Source organism: Rhinatrema bivittatum, chromosome 4 (assembly GCF_901001135.1).
Source record: "Rhinatrema bivittatum chromosome 4, aRhiBiv1.1, whole genome shotgun sequence".
In the NCBI taxonomy this organism is placed as follows: domain Eukaryota; kingdom Metazoa; phylum Chordata; class Amphibia; order Gymnophiona; family Rhinatrematidae; genus Rhinatrema; species Rhinatrema bivittatum.
The window spans coordinates 484,530,866-484,556,000 of record NC_042618.1 but is presented as its reverse complement, the minus strand read 5'-3'; the positions used below and the strand labels follow the sequence as shown (position 1 = coordinate 484,556,000).

The following is a 25,135-nucleotide window of genomic DNA, read 5'->3' as shown; positions in this document are numbered from 1 at the left end:
ACATGTGGATAAAGGTGAACCGGTAGATATAGTATACTTGGATTTTCAGAAGGCGTTTGACAAAGTTCCTCATGAGAGGCATCTAGGAAAAGTAAAAAGTCATGGGATAGGTGGCGATGTCCTTTCGTGGATTGCAAACTGGCTAAAAGACAGGAAACAGAGAGTAGGATTAAATGGGCAATTTTCTCAGTGGAAGGGAGTGGACAGTGGAGTGCCTCAGGGATCTGTATTGGGACCCTTACTTTTCAATATATTTATAAATGATCTGGAAAGAAATACGACGAGTGAGATAATCAAATTTGCAGATGATACAAAATTGTTCATAGTAGTTAAATTTGCAGATGATACAAAACTGTTCATAGTAGTTAAATCACAAGCAGATTGTGAAATTGCAGGAAGACCTTGTGAGACTGGAAAATTGGGCATCAAAATGGCAGATGAAATTTAATGTGGATAAGTGCAAGGTGATGCATATAGGGAAAATAACCCATGCTATAATTACACAATGTTAGGTTCCATATTAGGTGCTACAACCCAAGAAAGAGATCTAGGTGTCATAGTGGATAACACATTGAAATCGTCGGTTCAGTGTGCTGCGGCAGTCAAAAAAGCAAATAGAATGTTAGGAATTATTAGGAAGGGAATGGTGAATAAAACGGAAAATGTCATAATGCCTCTGTATCGCTCCATGGTGAGACCGCACCTTGAATACTGTGTACAATTCTGGTCACCACATCTCAAAAAAGATATAATTGCGATGGAGAAGGTACAGAGAAGGGCGACCAAAATGATAAGGGGAATGGAACAGCTCCCCTATGAGGAAAGACTAAAGAGGTTAGGACTTTTCAGCTTGGAGAAGAGACGACTGAGGGGGGATATGATAGAGGTGTTTAAAATCATGAGAGGTCTAGAACGGGTAGATGTGAATCGGTTATTTACTCTTTCGGATAGTAGAAAGACTAGGGGGCACTCCATGAAGTTAGCATGGGGCACATTTAAAACTAATCGGAGAAAGTTCTTTTTCACTCAACGCAGAATTATACTCTGGAATTTGTTGCCAGAGGATGTGGTTAGTGCAGTTAGTATAGCTGTGTTTAAAAAAGGATTGGATAAGTTCTTGGAGGAGAAGTCCATTGCCTGCTATTAAGTTCACTTAGAGAATAGCCACTGCCATTAGCAATGGTTACATGGAATAGACTTAGTTTTTGGGTACTTGCCAGGTTCTTGTGACCTGGATTGGCCACTGTTGGAAACAGGATGCTGGGCTTGATGGACCCTTGGTCTGACCCAGTATGGTAGGTTCTTATGTTCTTATTTGTGAGGCAAGATTTCCATTGGCTAAATCCATGCTCGCTGTGTCCTATCAAACCATGTCTATGTAATTGTTTACTGAGCCTGAGCTGTATACAGAGGGGCCCTGAGGTGGCTAGCGTTTCCCCAGAGACCATGCATTTGATGTGAAATCCCGGGAGCTCCCAGGGATGCTCCATGTGAGCAGCCTGTTACCCGCCGCATGCTTTGCCCATAGGATTTCCTCATCGGAGCGGGGCGCTGCGGAAAGCTGCGCTCACTCAGGCGAAACCTGCAGCAGAGTTTGGAAAGGAAAAGCTCCTCCCACCAGCGCCTGCGGCGCTCCCTCTGATTCCCAGGGCCTGTGCAGACCACGTGACTTCTTCCGCTCAGCGCGGAAGCGATCTGTAAACGTCATCAGCAGCGCGCCGGAAGTGGGTGAGTGGCGCCGCGTGCGCGAGAGAGGAGGCGGCGCGTGCGCGGTGCCGACAGCTTCCCGTGAGCCTGTGCTCGCCTCCCTCACGCGGACGCACGAACCCGGAAGCTTTCATTATCCAGGTTTGAGCCCAGCAAGAATCAGAAGAAAAGCGCTAACAATTCTTTCTGTGCCTTAGATTCCGCCCTGGTTGGACTTCTGCGGAGGCCATGAGCTGCCAGATTACCTGTGTGTGTTGGGTGCAGCAAGGAGTCCCCAAACTGACCCCAGACAAGGTGAGATCCAATCAGAGTCTGGCTCACCTGTCACACCAACAAAGCAAGACCATCATACTGCGCTGGTTTCGCTCTTGTAATTATCAGCATTTTAACGTGAATAAAACTCCATCTTGTAACCCATAGGGATCTTGAAGATGTGCTCGTCTCTGATTTTGGATAAACAATTATGAGTCCGAGTCTGCTACACTGTTTCAAAATGTAGCGTCTGCCTCAGGGGCACAAAAGTCATGGTGTTACTTTCATTCAAAACCCTTTGCTACACTATAACAGGGTCATTTATTGCGTAGTAGTTGGTACAAACAGGAAAATACACATCGAGCAAGCTAGGTGGAGAGTGCATTGTACAAATCAGCTCCTCTTGTACTTTTCCTCTTCGTACCTCCTACTATGCAACCCCCCAAACTACCACCTCTGAGTTAAGTGCCCCCTCTTACAGTAGTATAAATAGTGACGTATAACCACGACCTCCCCCCCTTTTATTTTAAATCACCGGTGCTCTTTCTGCTATCTTTATAGCATTTTGATAAATCTAGGGGTAAGGTAGAGTGAAGTCCATGAGATTTCTATGTGTGCAGTCAGCACAGTGTGATGCTCTTGCCTCTGTGTTTCTAAATTGATTGTTTAACATCACAGCAGGCTGATTCTATATTTTGTTTGTATTGTATTTTATCATTCTGGAGGTTTATCCAATACAGTATTGTCACTTCCAGCCAGGCGCTTCTCAGTTACTTATCTGACATGATGTTGCTCTTCAAGGTTCTTAACATTTATTTAAAAATTGTATATCTTGCTAAATCTAAGTTTCTATGTGAGCTGCAGGAGAAAAAAGCGTTCATAAGTTAAACAAACATAATAAAAAGTGTATTTATACTACTACTAAGACGAGCCATTACACTACATTCTTTTTGGCTTAGCACCAGTATCCTCTGATGGCTTTCTCATTTTAGCAAAGAACCAAAGGGTTGAATTGCCCCATATAGCTGAAGATCCTTCTCCTTAGCCTCATCCCAGCTGCTTAAAAGTCTGAATGAAAAAAAAAAAAAGCTTTCAAACATTTCCTAAATGTTGTCCAAAATACTTCAGCTCTTAAATAGGCAGAAAATTCCAGAGAATTTGACCTACTATTGCAAAGCTTCTATCTCATGTTTTTGCAAGGTGGGCTGATCTCCCAGAGGGAACATCTAATAAATTCTTACCAAACAACTGTAATAAATATCAGGGCCCGTAGATTTTTAAGAGCGCTAAAGCATTTCGGTGTGTCACAACTAGAGGCCTAACGGATCAACGTCAAAACTTTGAACCTAATATGCATCTGAATGGGTAGCCAGGGTAGGAATTTCAAGACTGGAGAGATGTGGTTCCTCAATTTGGCTCCTGTTAGCACCGTTTTGCCACATTCTGAACTGCTTATTAAGCTCAAATAGTAATCATGGGTAAAAATAAGAACACCGAATTGTAGTAGTTTAAGGATGTTAATACATGCCTGTAGCTCCAATCTAAAATAATCAAAAGATAAAAGCAGTTTTGATTTTCAAAGAAGCCCTCATTTATAAAAGGTACTCTTAGTTCTCTTGATCTGTGTGTAAGACACCTAAATTACAAACTTGCTACAACAGAGTGGACACGCCGGAAGGAGTGGAGAGAATGAGACGGGATCTAAGGAAACTGGAAGATTGGTCGAAGATATGGCAGCTGAGATTCAATGCCAAGAAGTGCAAAGTCATGCATATGGGGAGTGGAAATCCAAATGAACTGTACTCGATGGGGGGGGAAAGGCTGATGTGCACGGAGCAGGAGAGGGACCTTGGGGTGATAGTGTCTAATGATGTGAAGACAGCGAAACAATGCGACAAGGCGATAGCAAAAGCCAGAAGAATGCTGGGCTGCATAGAGAGAGGAATATCAAGTAAGAAAAGGGAAGTGATTATTCCCTTGTACAGGTCCTTGGTGAGGCCTCACCTGGAGTACTGTGTTCAGTTCTGGAGACCGTATCTACAAAAGACAAAGACAAGATGGAAGCGGTACAGAGAAGGGCGACCAGGAAGGTGGAGGATCTTCATAGGATGACGTACGAGGAGAGATTGAAGAATCTAAATATGTACACCCTGGAGGAAAGGAGGAGCAGAGGTGATATGATACAGACTTTCAGATACTTGAAAGGTGTTAATGATCCAAAAACAACGACAAACCTCTTCCGTAGGAAAATAATCAGCAGAACCAGGGGTCACGATTTGAGGCTCCAGGGAGGAAGATTCAGAACCAATGTCAGGAAGTATTTCTTCACAGAGAGGGTGGTGGATGCCTGGAATGCCCTTCCGGAGGAAGTGGTGAAGACCAGAACTGTGAAAGACTTCAAAGGGGCGTGGGATAAACACTGCGGATCCATAAAGTCAAGAGGCCGCCAATGAAGAGTGGGTGACTCGCCAGAATGATGGCTATTGACACAATACCCTTATTAAATAAACATACACATGCTTACTGTGACTCCTACATCGCTCTAAGCTTCAACAGCAAGAGGTAATGGAAAAAAGGATTTGCACTCACAAAGAGGGGAGTAGCTGGCTTGTTACGGCGGTTACTACCCCAAACCAAATATGCCTGATACTTCACTTTCAATGCATATACAGCATAGCTCTCTGCTTCAATGACAGGGGAGAAGAATAACTGATACTTCACACATCCAGCAGAGCTCTCTGCTACAACGGCAAGGGAGAAGAAAAAGGGTTCGCACTCAAAACGCGGGGAGTAGCTGGCTTGTTACGGCGGTTACTACCCCAAACCAAATGTGCCTGATACTTCACTTTCCATGCATATCCAGCATGGTTCTCTGCTGCATCGGCATGGGAGAAAGACTGATACATCACGCATTTCCAGCATAGCTCTCTGCTTCAACGGCAGGGGAAAAAAAAAGCAAAAAACTGATGCTTCACGCATATCCTGCATAGCTTCAACGACAGGGGTGAAGAAAAAAAGGATTCACAATCACAAAGCGAGGAGTAGCTGGCTTGTTACGGCGGTTACTACCCCAAACCAAATGTGCCTGATACTTCACTTTCAATGCATATCCAGCATGGCTCTCTGCTTCTACAGCAGGGGAGAAGAAAAAAAAAACCAACAAGAGCTGTACAACATAGTCTAGGTAAAACAAATAAGCATGGGTGTAGCTTGCTTATCGTGGCGGTTACTGCCCCTACTACCCCTAACTAATCAAGCTAGATATTTCACTTGCATGCAGCTCCATCACTGCTCTCTACATTAATGGTGGGGGTGGAAGGGGAATAGAACAAGGAGCTAAGAGTAACAGATAAGAATGAGAGAAAAAATGTGTGAGGCTTGCTGGGCAGACTGGATGGGCCATTCGGTCTTCTTCTGCCGTCATTTCTATGTTTCTATGTTTCTATATTGGTACTTGCTAGCCCAGACTGCTCTAATGCGATAACAGAATTACAAGGTGTAGAGTATCAAAGAACACCAGGATATAGTTAATGCTAACATCAAATCTGTGATGAAAAATATCCAGGCTAAAAAGCAACAGAATTTCAGTATTATGAGGACATTCTGCCTGCGGATGATGGGAACTGTAACAATAAACTCTGTTCTGTATTCTTTGTTTGGCCCATGATTGGGAGGTGGGTTGGCTGCATTCTGTAGTGAGGCAAATTATTTGAGTGAAGCTTGCACGGCTGCTCTTGTGCTGGGGCAATGTATGTGGAAGACCTGCTGCCCATGCTGTATGTGAGAGAGAGGCTTGCACAGCTGCTTCCTGTGTTGTACCTGTTCTGTTGTGGAATTTCATTAGTGCTTCCAGCAGATTTTTTGTTGTGCTGCTAACAGATTAGCCTCTGGATGAGCTCTCACACATGTTTTTGAAAGTTAATATAAGGCGAGAGAATATTCTTTTCATTTGTAGGTGGAGCTGAGCAAAGAAGAATTGAAACGGTTGATATCTGAAGCTAAAGAGAAACTCAAGTAAGCCTTGAAGTACCATGCGTCTCCTACGTTCCCTGCCCCATGGGTGCCATGCACCTGAATCAGAGCTGCACAAACACTACAGAGTCAGGGCAGTGTGAGTTGGGAAAGCTTGCATGGCTGCTCTTCATGCAATAGCTATTCTTTGGTAAGAGTGTATGTGAGGCAAGCGGGTAGTGCTGCTGCTCATGGTGCTATTTCATTCTTATGTACTGCTTTCTTCCACTAACAGGGAACCCAAAGCAGTTTACATCTTAGAATTAATAAAATACAGCATTCCTAGCATGCAGCCAGATGGACTCATGACCAATGGGTTATGTGCTCACCTGCCAGCAGATGGAGATGGAGTCAGATTTCAAAGCTGACGTCATCCTAGATATTCACCTCAGCCCTTCAGTATCTCTCCGTCTCCTGGCAGATGTGGATTGTGTTTCCTATCGGGAGGACAGTACTCTTTAGAAGAGGAAAATTTACCTTTAAATTTGAGAGAGCTTGAGCCCCGCTCTCCTGTGGTGATACCTAATGATTCCTCCTCCAGTTGAGAATTCCTGAGACAATTTCCAAGATCCCTCAGAGGTGTTCCTTCGTCTGGTAGCCGGTTCCCGGTGTGGACTTTGCTGCTGAAGCAGCTGAAAGGCAGCGGGTGCAGGAAGCCCTCTTCCCCCCACAGCCGGAAACTCTCTGTACTCAGCCGATAAGTGCTGAGCCCAGGTAAGTAAAAGAACTACTGCTCCTGTTCAGAGATGTGGAAGGGCTTCGGTGAGTCTTTCCTTCGGTCTCTTGCTTGGCGCATCGTACTGACGACATTCCCCATCTCGTTGGGGCAAGGGAAGGGGGTTTCCGAGCAGGTTGAATGGACCTCCATGTGACGGGCTGTGGTGGTGCCATCTTACGCGCAGTTTTGTGCGGCACCATTTTCCTCCATAGACTGTCGGTACGCTTGGTGTGAGCCGGCCCCACTGCACATAACCATGCACATAATCGTGCGCATACCTATGTGTGTAAGTACACGCATACGTTCACGCACAACTGGATACTTATGCGCTTCGGGTGGAATTTTACGCGCTCCAGTTCAAGCGCTAGCCGGCTGAACACACAAGCTGCACTGAACTATGGCTTCGGCATCAAAGAAGCAGAAGTGACACTCTTTGTGCTGCTGCCATATTAGGGCTGCACAGTCTGACCTGTGTCAGCACTGTGAGGAGGGCTGGACTCTCAGAACGTCTCTAAGCCCGGCCCTTCCCAGTTGGAGGCGGGTCAGCCACGACCTTATCTGGTAGTTTCCCGGATTTGAACAATCCCAGGACTGCGTCCTCCTCGGGCGAGGGCAGTTCAGCGGCGCCAGTTCCTCCTGGCCTTGGCATGGACCCAGTGACCTTCTCTTGGGTGCAATCCTTTCAGGTTCTTCAAGTCTTTGTTCAGGCGCAGGCAGCTGTGCCCCTGCCCGGACTGAGCCCCAGACCTATCAGCATCCCTCAGCTCACCAAGGGTATCCCTGACAGGGACCCAGACACCACAGATGATGCAGACTCATTGGAGGACAGGGAAATCCCTCCGGACTTGGAACCATCCCGGACCATGTTAAGGCTTTTCCACAGAGATAGGAACATAAGAACATAAGAAAATGCCATACTGGGTCAGACCAAGGGTCCATCAAGCCCAGCATCCTGTTTCCAACAGTGGCCAATCCAGGCCATAAGAACCTGGCAAGTACCCAAAAACTAAGTCTATTCCATGTAACCATTGCTAATGGCAGTGGCTATTCTCTAAGTGAACTTAATAGCAGGTAATGGACTTCTCCTCCAAGAACTTATCCAATCCTTTTTTAAACACAGCTACACTAACTGCACTAACCACATTCTCTGGCAACAAATTCCAGAGTTTAATTGTGCGTTGAGTGAAAAAGAACTTTCTCCGATTAGTCTTAAATGTGCCCCATGCTAACTTCATGGAGTGCCCCCTAGTCTTTCTACTATCCGAAAGAGTAAATAACAGATTCACATCTACCCGTTCTAGACCTCTCATGATTTTAAACACCTCTATCATATCCCCCCTCAGTCGTCTCTTCTCCAAGCTGAAAAGTCCTAACCTCTTTAGTCTTTCCTCATAGGGGAGCTGTTCCATTCCCCTTATCATTTTGGTCGCCCTTCTCTGTACCTTCTCCATCGCAATTATATCTTCCCTGTACGTACCCGGATCAGTCCAGACACCTGGGTTGTGACTCCGCACCAGCAGATGGAGACAGAGCAAAACTTGACGGGCTCCCTACATATAGTAAGGTGCCACCCACAGCCCCTCAGTCTTTCTCTGTCTCCAGCAGATGGGGCAGGTCCACCCACAGTCTTGGGGATCCTTGGTTGTTTTTGTGGCTCGGGGTAGTCAGTCAGGGATCCATTTGTATTTAAGCCTAAGTTGTTAGGGCAGTGTGTGTTTTGAAAAAAAAAAAAAAAAAGGAAGAAAGAAGACATAAAGAAGAAGACAGAAGTCTCCCGTCGGGAGAGCCTCCCAAGAGGGTTGGAAGGTCCTGAGAGGACCATCCCCTCCAGGTCGAGGCCGCTGCTGGGGGTCGAGGACCCGGCCTGTGCGGGCAGCAGCGTCGGGGGTGACACCGGGGAGCCCGGTTCACTCACCCCCGCTGGAGCTGAAGACTGCAGGACCACGGCTAGCGGCTAAGTAACAAAAAAAACAAAAAAAAAACAGCGTGTTTAGTTTTCTGCCGCCGGCTCTCTCTCCCTCTTCGCCGGTCGGGTCGATCGTTCGCGGAGGGGGGGCGCTGGTTGGGGAGCCTGGTAGCCGAGGTGGTCCAGCATGCCGAGGGGGACGACTTGCCGCGCGTGCGGCTCTCCAGGGACGGGGTCTGCTCCGGATGCGTTGCAGGTGGCGAGGGTCCGTCGGAGGTCGCCCGGGGGGGTCGATCGCGGGGGGCCCGTTCGCCATCGCGCGCCGGAGCTTCGGAGGCCGCGTCCTTTGATCCGTTCCCGCTTAGCGCGGGAACGGACGCCATTTTGTCTACAGTGCGGGAAGCCACGAGGAGGGCGCTCCAAGATGGCGCCCAGCCTCCCGCGCTATCGCCACAGCCCAGGGTTTCGGGGGGAGAGCCCCCAGGGACCCGTGGCTCGGGGAGCCCTTGTGCTGGGGAGGACTCCTCCGGATCGGAGGGCTCGTTTTCGGAGGATTTTTCCCTTTTGATGCAAAAACTGGCGAAATATAAAAAGTCAAGAATAAAGGCTGGGAAGGCTTCAGGGGGCAGGGAAGCACACTCCCAGCCCCGGAAGAGAGCTGCTCGGACCCGGGACGCCCGGGGGGTGCCACGGGAGAAGAGGCAGCCGCGTGGCGACCTGCAGGAGTCGGAGTCAGCGTCCACCGCCTCCTCGGACGAGGAGGCTCTGTTGGGAGCCCCTGAGGGCCAGGAGGGCCACGAAGACGAGGGGCAGGCCCAGCCGGGAGCCGGCAAAGGGCCGCAGGCGGCAGAGGGTGATGACCCTAAGGTCGTCCGCCTGTTTCGTCGGGAAGAACTTTCTCCACTTATCCCAGCCATTCTGGATGAGATCGGAGTGGATCCTCCTCCAGTGGAGTCCAGGCAGGGGGTCAAGATGGATCCGGTGCTGTTGGGCCTGGCGGGCCCTGCACTGGCCTTCCCTTTTCACTTCTCGGCCTCTGATATATTGTTTCGGGAATGGGATACCCCGGAACTGGGGCTGAAGGTGAGTAAGGCTATGGACAAGCTTTATCCCCTCCCAGAGGACGCGCTGGAACTGCTGCGTCTCCCGCGGGTGGACGCGGCGGTGTCAGCAGTGACGAAGAGGTCCACCATCCCCGTTACGGGTGCTACGGCCCTCCGGGATATCCAAGATAGGAAGCTGGAGGTGCAGTTGAAGAAGATCTTCGAAGTGTCCGCCCTGGGAGTGCGGGCAGCCATTTGTAGTACTTTTGCACTGCGAGCGGGGCTCCGGTGGGCCCAAGTACTGCAAGCGAACGCCGACCTCTCCTCGGGGGAGGCTACTCAGGCGGATAACTTGGAGGCGGTGATTGCCTACACCGCCGATGCGATGCACGATTTAATCAGAACATCGGCCAGAGCGATGGTGTCGGCGGTCTCAGCGCGTCGTCTCCTTTGGCTTCGCAACTGGGCTGCGGATGGAGCGTCCAAGGCCCACCTGGGGTCCTTACCATTTAAGGGTAAGCTCCTGTTTGGCAAGCAGCTGGACGATCTGATGCAGTTCCTGAGCGAGAACAAGGCTTTTAAGTTGCCGGAGGATAGGCCCAGGCAGCGGTCGTCCTTTGCTGGAAGGAACAGGTTCCGGTCCAACCGCCGTCAGCGGCCGCAGAGGGCGTCGGGGTCGGGCCAGTCCTATCGGTCCGGCTCGGCTAGATCGTCCTCCTGGTCCCAGTCCTTTCGAGGGAAGAAATTCAACAGAGCCAGTGGACCCTCGTCCGGCTCGGGGTCCAAGTCGGCCCAATGAAACGAGAGGGGTCCATTCCTCGTTGCCTCCAGCCCTCGTACCTTACGTGGGCGCGAGGCTCAACTTGTTTTACGAGGCATGGACCAGAATAACTTCCGACCAGTGGGTCCTCGCGGTGATAAGAGACGGTTACGCGTTAGATTTTGTTCGGCTCCCGGTGGACAAGTTCCTCGTCTCACCCTGCAAGGCCCTCGTCAAGCGCGCCGCTGTCCGGACCACCCTTCGGCGGCTAGTGGACCTGGGCGCAATTACTCCCGTGCCGCAGGATCAGCAGGGCAAGGGAAGGTACTCCATTTACTTCGTGGTCCCAAAGAAGGATGGAGCTTTTCGGCCCATTCTCGATCTAAAGGGCGTCAACCGGTGCCTGCGGGTGCCGCGGTTCAAGATGGAGACGATCCGCTCGGTAATTGCCGCGGTTCGTCCGGGCGAGTTCCTCGCTTCGCTGGACCTTACGGAGGCGTACCTTCACATCGGGATTCAGCCGGCTTTTCACCGGTACCTGAGATTCTGCATCCTGGGCGGCCATTACCAGTTCAGGGCTCTTCCCTTCGGCCTCGCCACGGCTCCACGCACTTTCACCAAGGTGGTGGTGGCTGCCCAGCTCCGGAGGGAAGGGCTGCTGGTGCATCCTTACTTGGACGATTGGCTCATCCGGGCGAAATCGGAGGCCGAGTGTCGGCAGGCGATTGCCAGGGTCCTACAACTCTTGCGATCGCTCGGTTGGGTGGTCAACTTGTCCAAGAGTCATCTGCAGCCTACGCAGCGGTTGGAGTATCTGGGGGCCCTGTTCGACACCGAGAGGGCCATGGTGTCGCTGACTCAGGAGAGAGTGGGCAAGCTCCAGCGACAGGTGCGCCACATTTTGTCCATGCGGTGCCCGCTGGTTTGCGATTACCTGAGGGTCTTGGGTTCCATGGCGTCGACCCTCGCTCTGGTCCCTTGGGCATTCGCTCATCTGCGACCGTTACAATCAGCGTTACTTTCCCGCTGGAAGCCGTTTTCGGAGGAGTTCCATCTTCCGTTGCCTCTCACGCCCTGTGCCAGGGCCAGTCTGCACTGGTGGCTCTCCCGGGATCATCTGTCCTGCGGGGTGTCTCTGGTCATGCCCACCTGGACGGTAGTGACGACGGATGCCAGTCTACTCGGATAGGGGGCGGTCTGCGGAGGCCGCTCGGTCCAGGGGCAGTGGTCGAGCCAGCAGTCAAGGTGGTCCATCAACCGCTTGGAGACAAGGGCGGTGTCGTTGGCCCTGCAAGCGTTCCTTCCGTGGATACGGGGCCAGGCGGTTCGGGTGCTCTCGGACAACGCAACCACGGTGGCGTATATCAATCGTCAAGGGGGCACGAGGAGCCAGCAAGTGGCGGAGGAGGCAAGGCTGCTCATGATCTGGGCGGAGCAACACCTCAGCGGCTTGGCGGCGTCTCACATCGCAGGTGTGGACAACGTTCAGGCGGATTTCCTCAGCCGGCATCGGCTGGATCCAGGCGAGTGGGAGCTACCAGACATGGCGTATCGCCTCATCTGTGCCAGGTGGGGAACGCCACGCCTGGACCTGATGGCCACCGCTCACAACGCAAAGGCCCCACGGTTCTTCAGCCATCGGAGGGAACGGGGCGCAGAAGGAGTCGATGCTCTAGTACTTCCCTGGCCCACGGACATGTTGATATATGTGTTTCCCCCGTGGCCGCTGATAGGCAAGGTTCTTCGCCGAATCGAGTTACATCCGGCGGACGTGATCCTGGTGGCGCCGGAGTGGCCAAGGCGCCCGTGGTTCGCGGACCTCATTCAGCTGGCGGCGGAGCCTCCGCTTCGGTTTCACGGGGCCGCATCTCTTCTGCGACAAGGACCCGTCTGTTTGGAGGATGCGGATCACTTTTGTCTCGCGGCATGGCTTTTGAAAGGGCGCGCTTAAGGACTAAGGGGTACTCTGAGGCTGTGATTGCGACCTTGTTGAGGGCTCGAAAACAGTCTACGTCCTTAGCCTATATGAGGGTGTGGACGGTTTTTGAGGACTGGTGTAGTACTCATGAGGTGGATCCTGTACGTCCCCCGGTGCCGGGGGTCCTCGCCTTTCTGCAAGAGGGCCTCTCGAAGGGGCTGGCCTGGAGTACCCTGAAGGTCCAGATAGCTGCGCTTGGTTGTCTGCGCGGTAAGGTTCGCGGAGTGTCCTTGGCGTGTCATCCGGATGTGGTGCGTTTTCTTCGCGGGGCAAAGCATTTACGCCCTCCGGTACGGAATCCTTGTCCGTCTTGGAATTTGAATTGCGTGCTCTCGGCGCTTGGGGCAGCACCGTTTGAGCCTCTGAAGCGGGCGACGCTGAAAGATCTTACTTTGAAGACCGTGTTTCTAGTAGCCATTACGTCTGCTCGTCGGGTCTCGGAGTTGCAGGCCTTGTCCTGTCGGGAACCGTTCTTGCGATTCTCGCAGGGCGGGGTTTCCCTGCGGACTGTGCCGTCCTTTTTGCCTAAGGTGGTGTCCTCGTTTCACTTAAATCAGTCCGTGGACCTTCCAGGTTTTGAGGTCGGGGATCAGATGGACAAGGGGATGAAAGAGTTAAGGAAGCTCGACGTTCGCAGGATTCTGCTTCGGTATCTGGAGGTTACGAATCCTTTCCGGGTTTCCGACCATCTGTTCGTTCTCTGGTCCGGGCCTCGCCGGGGGTCTGCTGCGTCGCGGGCCACTATTGCGCGTTGGCTCAAAGAGGCCATTAGCTCCGCATATCTTCTGCACGGCAAGGTGGCACCTAGGGGGCTTCGTGCTCATTCCACTCGGGCGCAAGCCACGTCCTGGGCCGAGGTCTCTCAGGTGTCCACGCAGGAGATCTGTAGAGCTGCGACGTGGAAGTCCTTGCATACTTTCACAAGGCATTACAGACTTGATGTCCAGGCGTCTGAAGCGCCGGGGTTTGGAGCGAGTGTCCTCCGAGCGGGACTCTCTGCTTCCCACCCTCGGTAGTTTGCTCTGGTACATCCCAGGTGTCTGGACTGATCCGGGTACGTACAGGGAAATGAAAATTAGTTCTTACCTGATAATTTTCGTTCCTGTAGTACCACGGATCAGTCCAGGCTCCCGCCCGTCTGTTTGGTACGATGAAGAGAGAGAGAGTCCGCTCGTTTTGGTTATTCGTACTGCAGTTGTTCCAGTTCTTGGCATAATGCCGCTTGCCTCTGGTCTGATGTTTTCGGTTTTCAGCCAGGGGGTGTTTGAATTGGTTAAAATTGTTCTAGTTAGTTAGTCGGGCACTGATTTGCTTTGACAGTTCGTTCGACTGAGGGGCTGTGGGTGGCACCTTACTATATGTAGGGAGCCCGTCAAGTTTTGCTCTGTCTCCATCTGCTGGTGCGGAGTCACAACCCAGGTGTCTGGACTGATCCGTGGTACTACAGGAACGAAAATTATCAGGTAAGAACTAATTTTCATTTTTTTGAGATGCGGCGACCAGAATTGTACACAGTATTCAAGGTGGGGTCTCACCATGGAGCGATACAGAGGCATTATGACATTTTCCGTTTTATTCACCATTCCCTTTCTAATAATTCCCAACATTCTGTTTGCTTTTTTGACTGCCGCAGCACACTGAACTGACTATTTCAATGTGTTATCCACTATGACACCTAGATCTCTTTCTTGGGTTGTAGCACCTAATATGGAACCCAACGTTGTGTAATTATAGCATGGGTTATTTTTCCCTATATGCATCACCTTGCACTTATTCACATTAAATTTCATCTGCCATTTGGATGCCCAATTTTCCAGTCTCAGAAGGTCTTCCTGCAATTTATCACAATCTGCTTGAGATTTAACTACTCTGAACAATTTTAGATCATATGCAAATTTGATTACCTCACTCATCGTATTCCTTTCCAGATCATTTATAAATATATTGAAAAGTAAGGGTCCCAATACAGATCCCCTGAGGCTCTCCACTGTCCACTCCCTTCCACTGAGAAAATTGTCCATTTAATCCTACTCTGTTTCCTGTCTTTTATTTATTTATTTAACACTTTTATATACTGAAATTCATGCAGCAAATTACATATGAATTCGGTTTACAGTATAACAATAACTAGCATGTAAGAATGCTTTTACATTTAACAGGGATGAAAACTTGGAGCAATGGAACAGGATCAACGTAACAAATAAAAGGATTTTTTCGTGAGGCCAGAGAAGAACTGTCTAACGATCTGAGTGAATATTGAATTAACTAAGGGTAAGGGTAAGAACAGAGCTAAATTAGATTTATCCTCTGTCGAGTTGGAGTGCAAGCCTGAACACTAGTCTGTTGGTATGTAAGGTGATGACCTAGGAAGATCCACTGCATGAGTGAAAAGCTTGGTCAAACAGCCAAGTTTTGAGTCTTTTTTTTGAAGGTGATATGGCATTGTTCTAGCCGGAGTTCTGTTGGAAGAGAGTTCCATTGCGCAGGGCCCGAAGTGGATAGAGCTCGTTTACTTAAAGAAGTTTTGATGGGTGGGGCAAAGAGGGTGTTTCTATAAGCAAATCTCACCGGTCTGGAGGGTACATGTAGCTGAAACGGGAAATTGAACTCCAGAGGAATGAGATTGTGAATGGTTTTGTGTATGATGGTTAGTACTTTGTACATTATTCTGAATTTAATTGGGAGCCAATGCAGATTCATTAGGATGTGAGTAATGTGATCTCTTTTGTTGGTCTTAGTCAGTATCCTGGCTGAGGCATTTTGCAACATCTGTAAGGGTTTAATGGTGTTCGCTGGAAGGCTGAGTAGAAGTGAATTGCAATAGTCAATCTTTGAAAAGATTATTGCTTGTAAAACTGAATGGTAGTCTTGGAAGTGAAGGAGCGGTCTCAGCCGTTTTTAGAACTTGTAATTTAAAAAAGCCTTCCTTTGCGGTGTTGATGAATCTTTTTAGGTTCAGTTGGTTGTCCATTAAGACTCCGAGGTTTCTGACTTGAGGGGAGAAGGATGGTTGCCTTGTGGGGGGCATGTTAGAAACTGCATAGTTGCTGTCTTGTGAGACGAGGAGTAGTTCCGTTTTATCGGTATTAAGGATTAAGTTAAGGCTTGTGAGGAGGTTGTTGATATCTTGAAGGCAGTTGTTCCAGAAGTTTAGGGTTGTTTGTAGTGATTTCTTAACTCCTAGGTTCCAGCTAGCTCTATTTGTTGATTATTTTTGAGTGTTATTTGTGATTGAATGACCTCTATATTTTTTCCATTCTAAGTGTAGAAATTCTGTTTTTCAATGTTAATAAGTTCCATTTGGTTTAGCAGCTGTTTGATGTCTAGGTACATGTTAGCTAGGTTTAACGTTTTCTCTATAGTGTCTTCAATTGGTAGGATTATTGAATGTCGTCTGCATATATGATGTATATGATGCCCAGCCTTGCTAGTAGATGGCATAAAGGCAGCATGTATATGTTAAATAGAGTTGCGGACAAGGCTGATCCTTGCAGTACTCCTGTTTCGAGATTAAATTTTTCTGATATTGTGTCTTTGATCTGAACTTGAAAGAATCTGTTTAGATATGAGCTGAACCAGTTTAATGTTGAGCCGTGTAGCCCAATTTCTTCTAGTCTTTTAAGTAGAATTTTATGATTTACAATGTCAAAGGCCGATGATGGGTCTAGCATTATTAGAATGTAATATTTTCCACTGTCAAAACCTCTTAGAACATTGTCTGTTAGTGAGAGCAGCAGTGTCTTCTTGCTGTAGTGTTTGTGAAATCCATGTTGTTAGATATAGTATATTATTATTGTAAATGTTCAGCTGGTTGTTGCTGTACAGTTTTTTTCTATTAGTTCAGCAATAAAAGGGAGATTTGACACTGGGTGGTAGTTGCTTAGGATGAGGGGTTCACTGTTTTTTTTCCCTTTATAATTGGTTTTATAATTGCCCCTTTCAATATATCTGGCATTATTCCTTCTTCTAAGGAAAGGTATATAATCTTAGCTAATATTGGGGAGATGATATTAGCTGCTTTTTTTTATGTCGAATGTTGGTAGTGTGTCTATTATATGAGGAGCAGGGTTTAATTTTTTTAGTATGGATTCTACTTCCAGTTCTGATATCTCATTAAATGAGGACCACTGTTTAACGTCTCTTTCCCTGTACCTACCCGGATCAGTCCAGACCATGGGTTAAGCCCCCGTTCCAGCAGGTGGAGACAGACCAGAGTTCTGAGGCTGCCCATATAAGGACGGAACCCTCAGTATTTGTCTGTCTCCAGCAGGTGGAGACAGACCAGAGTTCTGAGGCTGCCCATATAAGGACGGAACCCTCAGTATTTGTCTGTCTCCAGCAGGTGGAGACAGACCAGAGTTCTGAGGCTGCCCATATAAGGACGGAACCCTCAGTATTTGTCTGTCTCCAGCAGGTGGAACAGCTCACCCTTTGGTTCCCTGTTTAGCTTGCCCTCTGTGTTTCTTTCCTCCCTTTTCTCTGGGGCAAGCTCACACAAGTACTCTTTTAATTTACTTCTTAATTTAAAAAAAAAAAAAAGAGATTTTTTTTTTCTCTGACTGTGTCAGGGCAGACAGTTCTGTCTCCCTCGCTCTTAGGGTTCCTAGGGGGGCCTTGCCCCTTGATTTCTGTCAGCCTAGGTTCCCTTCCCGGTGACCTGTGTGGGTGATACTGGTGGTGCCAGTCCCTCTCCCCACGTTTGTATCTGCTGCCGTGCCCCGAGATGCCCATGCCTCGGTGGAGCTTCAGGGAGGATTATCTTACCCCTGCCTCTGTGAATGCTGTGAATTATTTATGTGAATAAAACTGCCTTTGTTTTCCCAAGCTTTCACAGAATATATTGTTTACTTGTCAAATTAAATAAAAAAAAAGGCAGCAGTTTGATTTTGTGAGGAGGGAGCGGGGTTCAATCTCCCGCCCAGCTCCTCAGGGGCTCCCCGCTCAGCTGTTTTCAATTATCTTTGCAGCCGCTTTCCTGCTCAATGCCGCGGCCACCTTTTTGTTTAGTTTGTGGAGAGTCGGCCTCCCGACTCTCTTGCGATGGGATATGCTACAGGTGTATTTCGGGGGGTGAAGACTCCTCTTCTAAACCACCAAATTTTAGACCTCTGGGAAGGGCTCTCTGACGTATTTCTAAGCCGTCCTGGGAGCGCGCGTCAGCGGTGGCCATTTTGGGTGTTTCTGATGAAACACTTCCTGCTTCTCCGGGGGCTGGGGAGCCAATTTTTTTCCCCCCGATTTGAGCCCAGTTCACTCTCGGGGTGTGTGTGTGTGGCTGCGCCCTCCCCCCCCCCCGTGAAAAATTCGGCCCGGACCCGTTTTTCCTCGGATTTTGTCCTTTTAATGCATGAATCTTACTTGGCCAGCTTACAGAGGGAGGTGGACCCCCCCCCCCCCCCAATTGTTCCCCTTCCTCCGAAACCTGCTCCTTTTCCTGTGCTGTCCCCTGATGTTGTTCCGGACCCTCAGGGCCCGGTTAGGGTTCATGTGGTCCCGGCGATGATCCCCGTGTCCTGCGCTTATTTCAGCGGGAGGAACTGGAGCCTCTTATTCCCTTTGTTCTCCAGGAACTGGGAATTGAAGCCCCACCAGATGATTCTGTGGCGGCAGCGATGACACCAAACGCGGACCCGGTCCTGGCGGGACTCAGGGCATTACCGCGTACTTTCCCGTTTCATCCAATGCACTGTTTGCTTCTCCGGGAATGGGAGTCCCCAGAGACGGGGCTTCGAGTTGGTAGGGCTATGGATAAGCTATACCCGCTCCCTGAGGACTGCCTGGACATGTTAAAGATTCCTAAGGTAGATTCTTCTGTCACCGCGGTGACAAAACGTACCACCATTCTTGTGGTGGGCGCTACAGCATTACGGGATGTGCAGGACCGTAAGCTTGAATTTTATTTGAAACGCATCTTTGAAGTTTTGGCTCTCTGAGTCCGGGCGACTATTTGCAGCAGTCTCATGCAGCGGGCAAGCCTTAGGTGGATGCAACAGTAACTCAGCACCCAGGACCTCCCGTCTGCAGAGGCTAAGCAAGCTGAATGCTTGGAGGGCGCTATAGCCTATGGTGCGGATGCTCTCTATGACTTGCTGCGTGTCCAGGCAAAGGCTATGGTTTCTGCGGTCTCGGCCAGACATTTTCTCTGGCTACGTAATTGGTCTGCTGATGCTTCTTCAAAAGCTCAGTTGGGCACTCTTCCTTTCAAGGGCAAGTTGCTTTTTGGTGAGGACCTGGAGCAGCTTATTAAATCCTTGGGTGAGAACAAGGTCCACAAGCTGCCAGAGGACCGTCCCAAACAGTCGAAGTCTTTCTTTCCGACTTGCACTCGCTTTAGGGGAAACCGCCGTTACGGCACCAGGGCTCGTGGCTCCTTCCCCAGAGGTGGTGTCTCCAGGTCCCAGTCTTGGTCCCATTCCTTTCGTGGCCGTCGAGGCTGCCGGGATGGCCATCAGCAACACACGACCACTAAGTCAGCTCCCCAATGAGATTCGGCTGGTCCATTCCTCCGAACGAAACTTAGGTGGGCGTCTTTCTCTGTTTCTCGAGGAGTGGGCCAAAATCACTTCCGATCTCTGGGTCCTCAAGGTGATAGAACATGGCTACGGGTTAGTTTGCCAGGGACCTGCCGGATCTATATATCGTGTCCCCTTGCGGTCTTTCCAAGCGACCTGCGGTCTGTCCCACCCTGTTGAGACTTCAGGATTTGGGGGCGATCCTTCCGGTACCAGTGTAAGAATAGGGCATCTGCCAGTATTCAATTTTCTTCATTGTTCCCAAAAAGGACGATTCCTTTTGCCCCATCCTGGATCTCAAAAGGGTCAATCGGGCCCTCAAGGTTCCCTTTTCAAGATGGAAACCCTGTGTGCGGTGATTGCGGCGGTCCGTTCCGGCGAGTTCCTCTCTTCCCTCGATCTTACAGAGGCTTATTTTCACATCCCCATCCGTCGGGAACATCAAAGATTCCTTCGCTTTCAGATCCTAGACCAGCACTTCCAGTTCCGGGCCCTTCCCTTCAGTCTTGCCACCGCTCCCTGCATCTTCACCAAGATCATGGTAGTTGTTGCGGCAGCTCTCTGACGAGAATGGATTTTAGTCCATCCTTATCTAGACGATTGGTTGGTAAGGGGGAAGTCCGCTGCCCTCTGCGCGCACGCAATAAACAGTTTTAGCCCTACTCACATCTCTCGGCTGGATAATCAACTACTCCAAAAGCAATCTTCGGCCCTCACAAGAGCTGGAATTCTTTGGTGCTCTTTTCAACACTCTGGTCGGGAAAGTGTTTCTTTCGGACTCGCGGACTCTCAACCTGATCGCTCAGTTGAACACTTTTCTCTCTACCGCTTCCCACTGCGTGGGATTACCTGCAAGTTTTAGGCACCATGGCTTCCACGATCGATCTCGTCCCCTAGGCGTTTGCTCATATACGTCCTTTACAGAAAGCATTGTTATCCCGTTGGAAACCGATGGCCGAGCAGTACCAAGAGATTCTCCCTCTCTCTGGCTCTACCATAGCCAATATACAATGGTGGTTCTCCATGGCACATCTTCTCAAGGGGATGCCTCTTTGACTCCCTCTTGGGTCATTGTGACAACAGATGCCAGCCTCTCCAGTTGGGGGGCCGTCTGCCAATCTCAAATGACTCAAGGTTTCTGGTCCCTCTCCTAGTCTCGGTGGCACATCAATCGTCTAGAAGCCCGAGCGGTTCACCTGGCTCTCAAATTTCTTCTTCCTCCTATTCGTCACAACGCGGTCCGGGTGCTATCGGACAATTCCACCACAGTGGCTTACATAAATCGATAGGGAGAGACTCGAAGTCGTCTAATGGTGCTAGAGGCCAGCAAGCTCTTTCTCTGGGCAGAGAGGCACTTGGATCACCTGGCGGCCTCCCACATAGCAGGCAAGGAGAATATTCAAGCAGACTTCCTCAGTCGACAACATCTCGATCCCGGCTAGTGGGAGTTGTCAGACGAAGCGATGGACCTAATCGTGCACAGGTGGGGTCCCCTTCAGCTGGACCTCATGGCGATGCTATCCAACGCCAAGGCTCCCCGGTTCTTCAGCCGGTGGAGGGAGCATTGTTCAGAAGGGGTGGATGCGCTGGTTCTTCCCTGGCCCTCCGACGTTCTTCTCTATGTTTTTCCACCATGGCTGTTAGTGGGGAAGGTTCTACGGAGAATAGAACTCCATCGTGGTCCAGTCATTCTCGTGGCCCCCGAATGGCCGTGGTTCGTGGATCTGGTGAATCTCACTGTGGACGGACCTCTTCGTCTCGGTCACCTGTCCCATCTTCTGCGGCAGGGTCCCGTATTTTTCAACCAGGCGGATCGCTTCTGTCTAGCGGCATGGCTTTTGAACGGAGACGAAGAGGATATAAGAATGAAGTTATTGCCACACTCCTCAGGTCTCGCAAACAGTTGACATCACTTACCTATGTCCAGGTCTGGAAGGTTTTGAAAACGTCTGTGAGGAGTTGGGTGTTTCGGCACGTTCGCCTTCGGTTGCAGTTATTCTCACTTTTCTTCAGCGTGGTCTCTCCAAGGGTCTTTCGGTTAGCTCCTTGTGAGTTCAGGTTTCGGCTCTTGGTTCCCTCCTGGGCTCTATCGAAAGTCGGGCAGTCGCCTCTCATCCGGATGTTGTACGTTTTCTCAGGGGCACTAAGCACCTGAAACCACCTGTCCGGTCTATTTGTCCTTCGTGGAGTTTAAACTTGGGTCTTCGAGCTCTTTGTTCGGCACCGTTCGAACCTCTCCGAGCCACTTTCAAAGACTTGACTCTCAAGACTGTCTTCTTGGTTGCTATTTGCTCTGCCAGGAGGGTGTTTGAGCTTCAAGCTCTATCCTGTAGAGACCCTTTCTTGTGTTTTTCGGACTCGGGCGTCTCTCTCAAGACCGTACCTTCTTTCTTACCTAAGGTTGTTTCGTCTTTTCTTGTTAACCAGTCCGTGGAACTTCCTGCTTTTTTGCCAGAGGATATCGCGGCGTCTGGTAATAGTGATCTTCGTCGTCTCGATGTCAAACGAGCCTTATTGCATTATCTTGAGGTCACTAATGATTTTTGGGTTTCCGATCATCTTTTTGTCCTGTGGAGTGGACCCAACAGGGGGAAGCAAACTTCTAAGGCTACAATCGCTTGCTGGTTGAAGGAGGCGATTTCTTCGGCCTACATTTGCAAGGGCCGACCAGTTCCTGAAGGCCTAAAAGCTCATTCTTTACGTTCTCAAGCGACTTCTTGGGCGGAGTCTCAATCGGTGTCGCCGCAAGAAATATGTAGGGCGGCTACATGGAAATCTCTTCATACGTTTGCTTGTCACTACCGACTCGATGTTCAGGCTCCAGCCTTTGGTTCCTTTGGTTGGCAGGTGCTTCGAGTGGGACTGTCTGGGTCCCACCCTCTGTAGGGAAGCTTTGGGACATCCCATGGTCTGGACTGATCCGGGTACATACAGGGAAAGGAAAATTAGTTCTTACCTGATAATTTTCGTTCCTGTAGTACCATGGATCAGTCCAGACACCCGCCCGTTCTTCTGGCCGCTCGAATTTTTCTTCCTGTTTGATTTTTTTTCCTTCTTATAGGACTCTCTCTTTTTTTATCCCTGCATCATCTTCCTGGAATTTACTAATAGACATCGTTACGATGATCAGGAGTAGATATACAAGAACATTTAGTTACACAGTTCATTCAATTGTTCTGTTATTTTGTTGGTTTAACTTAAATTACTAGTTATCCTGTTACTTGCTTGAGCTTGTATTTTCTGCTTTGACAATGGTTATACTGAGGGTTCCAAGGTGGGTTCTGTCCTTATTTGGGCTGCCCTTAGAACTTTGGTCTGTCTCCACCTGCTGGAACGGGGGCTTAACCCATGGTCTGGACTGATCCGTGGTACTACAGGAATGAAAATTATCAGGTAAGAACTAATTTTCCTTTAGCAGACCAGGCAGCAGGAGATGCTGGCTCTCTGCCCCAGTCTCCATGGATTCTCGGCCAGTCAAGAGGCCTGAGCTTTTGAGAAGCTCTGTAGGCCTTTGATTTTTGGTGCTGGATGTTGAACAGATTTGGACCTAAATGCGCTGAAGGTGCAGGTAGGCCGCAGCAGTGGTTCTTTTCCCTCGTGCATAGGTGTGTGCGTGCACTCTCACTGCATGGTGGTTGCTGCCTAGAGTTGAGCACATACATCTGTGACCTTGACTTGAGCGCGTATTTGCGCAGATACTTGAATGCATATTTGCGTTGGTACTTGTGCACATAAGGCTACAACCTAACCTGAAGTGCATATTTGTTTGGGTACTTGTGCACGTATGACACGCCCTATACTAGAACAATGAAGATCTCACTTTAACAAACATAATGATGCGTAATATTGATGTAAATGTAAAAAAATATGAATGACCATCATAATGGAGCATCAATTAAAGCAATGAGGAACATAAAATACAAATCCTCTTAATGCTGAAGGACGATTCAAGAGTCCTCTTTGTGCTGCAAATTTTAATCAGTCATTTCATATTACTAGTTTGTACTTTTTTCTGAAATGTTTGTAATATGTTTGAATTTTAGGAAAAGTCTATGCATGCATGTATCTGTCTATAGATATATGGTTAACTGAATTGTCTTCCAAAATCACCCAACATTGCAATGTTTTGGAAGGGGGACATTGAAAAGACACTGTCTCAAAACATAAGTAAGCCTGGTATCTCTATAAAACCAGAAAAGATACACGAATAGTGCATTGCCATAAAACTAATAAACGACACTTCTAAAGTGCAACCTTGCAGATTGGTGAAATTCTATACTAATACTTGTGTATAGACACTTACTTGTCTGCCTTCCATGGCCTCTGGTGGACAATGGATTATCAGGCCGATACAGTACAGTGTGCTCCGGCGGAGCGCACTGTTAACCCGCGATTGAACGCGCTAGCTTTAACCCTTATTCAGTAAGGAGTTGAAAACGCGCGTCCAACCCTCCTGAATCTAATAGCGCCTGCAACATGCAAATGCATGCAAATGCATGTTGATGGCCCTATTAGATATTCCCACGCGATTCAGAAAGCAAAATGTGCAGCCGACTTAATATAATGGCGATATTAAGTCGGAGGTCCCGAAAGTTAAAAAAAAAAAAAAGTAAAAAAAAAAAAATTTGAAATAGGCTCGCTGGTTGAAAACCGGACGCTCAATTTTGCCAGCATCCGGTTTCCGAACCCGTGGCTGTCAGCGGGCTCGAGAACCGACACCGGCAAAATTGAGCATTGGCTATCAAACCCGCTGACAGCTGCTGCTCCTGTCCGAAAAGAGGTGCTAGGGACACGCTACTGTCCCTAGCACCTCTTTTTACCGCTGGCCCTAATTTAAATACATCAGTTTACTGAAACTCCCTACTATTAGGACTACCACAATCTACAATGCGGCCATTGCAAATTTTACAAAACTCAGCTGCTAGAATTTTGACAGGCAAAAAAAAGAATGACCATATTACAGGAACACTCGCTGAATTACACTGGCTCCCAATTGAACAAAGAATACAATATAAGGCTTTATGTATTATTCATAAACTAATCCACGAGGAAAAAGCTGACTGACTTAACACTGCACTACGCGTACATGTCCCGCAAAGAAACCTGAGATCGGCTAATAAGGCTCTACTAACTGTCCCCTCTGTTATAACAGCACATCTCACGCTATTAATTGCATCAGTAGCATGGGATCTTCTTAGTGTTTGGGTAATTGCCAGGTTCTTATGGCCTGGTTTGGTCTCTGTTGGAAACAGGATGCTGGGCTTGATGGACCCTTGGTCTGACCCAGCATGGCAATTTCTTATGTTCTTACTGTATCGTGCGCACAGGAGAGCGGGCGCTCGCCCGCTGCCCCGCGATTTTTACTGTATCGGCCCATATGGGAGAATGAGAAACATCTGGGAAAAGTGATCCTGGTAGCTCCAGAGTGGCCATATCAACTAGATCTGATCAAAGGCCATAGACGGGCCCCTGAGGTTTGGACATCGGTTGACTCTCTTCCACCAGGGCCCAATATTTTTGGGTCAGGCAGCTCACTTCTGTCTCATGGCTTTGCTTCTGAGAGGAGATGACTGAGATAGAGGGGATATTCTGAAGGAGTTATTTCCATCTTATTGCAGGCTAGGTGACCTCCTACATCCTTGACATAAGTGCGAATTTGGAGGATCTTTGACACCTGGTCTGCTATTGAGGGAGTGCAGTCTCAGCCTGTTCAGGCTACGGTGTTGCATATTTGGCTTTTCTACAGAAAGGTTTTGGTCAAGGGACTGGCCTTTAACTCTCTGAGAGTCCAGGTAGCGACACTAGGTTGTCTGCGGGATAAGGTGCAAGGGTATCCTCTGTCCACACATCCAGATGTTATACAGTTCCTTCGAGGAGCTAAGAACTTGCTTCCTTGGGTACGGAGCATTTGTCCACCTTGGAGTCTAAATCTAGTCCTTAGAGGATTGTGTGAGGCTCAGTTTGAATCACTAAAGAGAGCTACGGTTAAGGATTTGACTCTTAGAGTGGTTTTCTTGGTGGCTATTTGTTCAGCCAGGAGAATTGTGGAGCTCCAGGTGCAGTTGTGTCGAAATCCTTTCCTACAGATGTCAGATTTGGGTTTATCTTTATGCATGGTGCCTTCTTTTCTGCCTGAAATAGTCCTGGCGTTCCATGTTAGTTAGACAGTGGAGCTTCCAGCTTTTCCGGATTTGTATTCCTCTACACCTCACTTGGGGGAGTTCAAGCTCTTGGATGGGAGGCTTGCA

At 49.0% G+C, this 25,135-nt stretch overlaps 1 protein-coding gene across 1 annotated transcript in view; it reads left to right on the top strand.

Annotated features, from left to right (window-relative positions):
* Window positions 1-1,741: 1,741 nt before the first annotated feature.
* PWP1 (PWP1 homolog, endonuclein) overlaps window positions 1,742-25,135 on the top strand; it is a 129,869-nt gene continuing 106,475 nt past the window's right edge. The window contains exons 1-2 of the mRNA XM_029597379.1: window positions 1,742-2,001; window positions 5,915-5,973. Of these exons, the coding sequence (XP_029453239.1) occupies window positions 1,936-2,001; window positions 5,915-5,973 (125 nt within the window). The 5' untranslated portion in view covers window positions 1,742-1,935. The remainder of the gene's footprint in view (window positions 2,002-5,914; window positions 5,974-25,135) is intronic.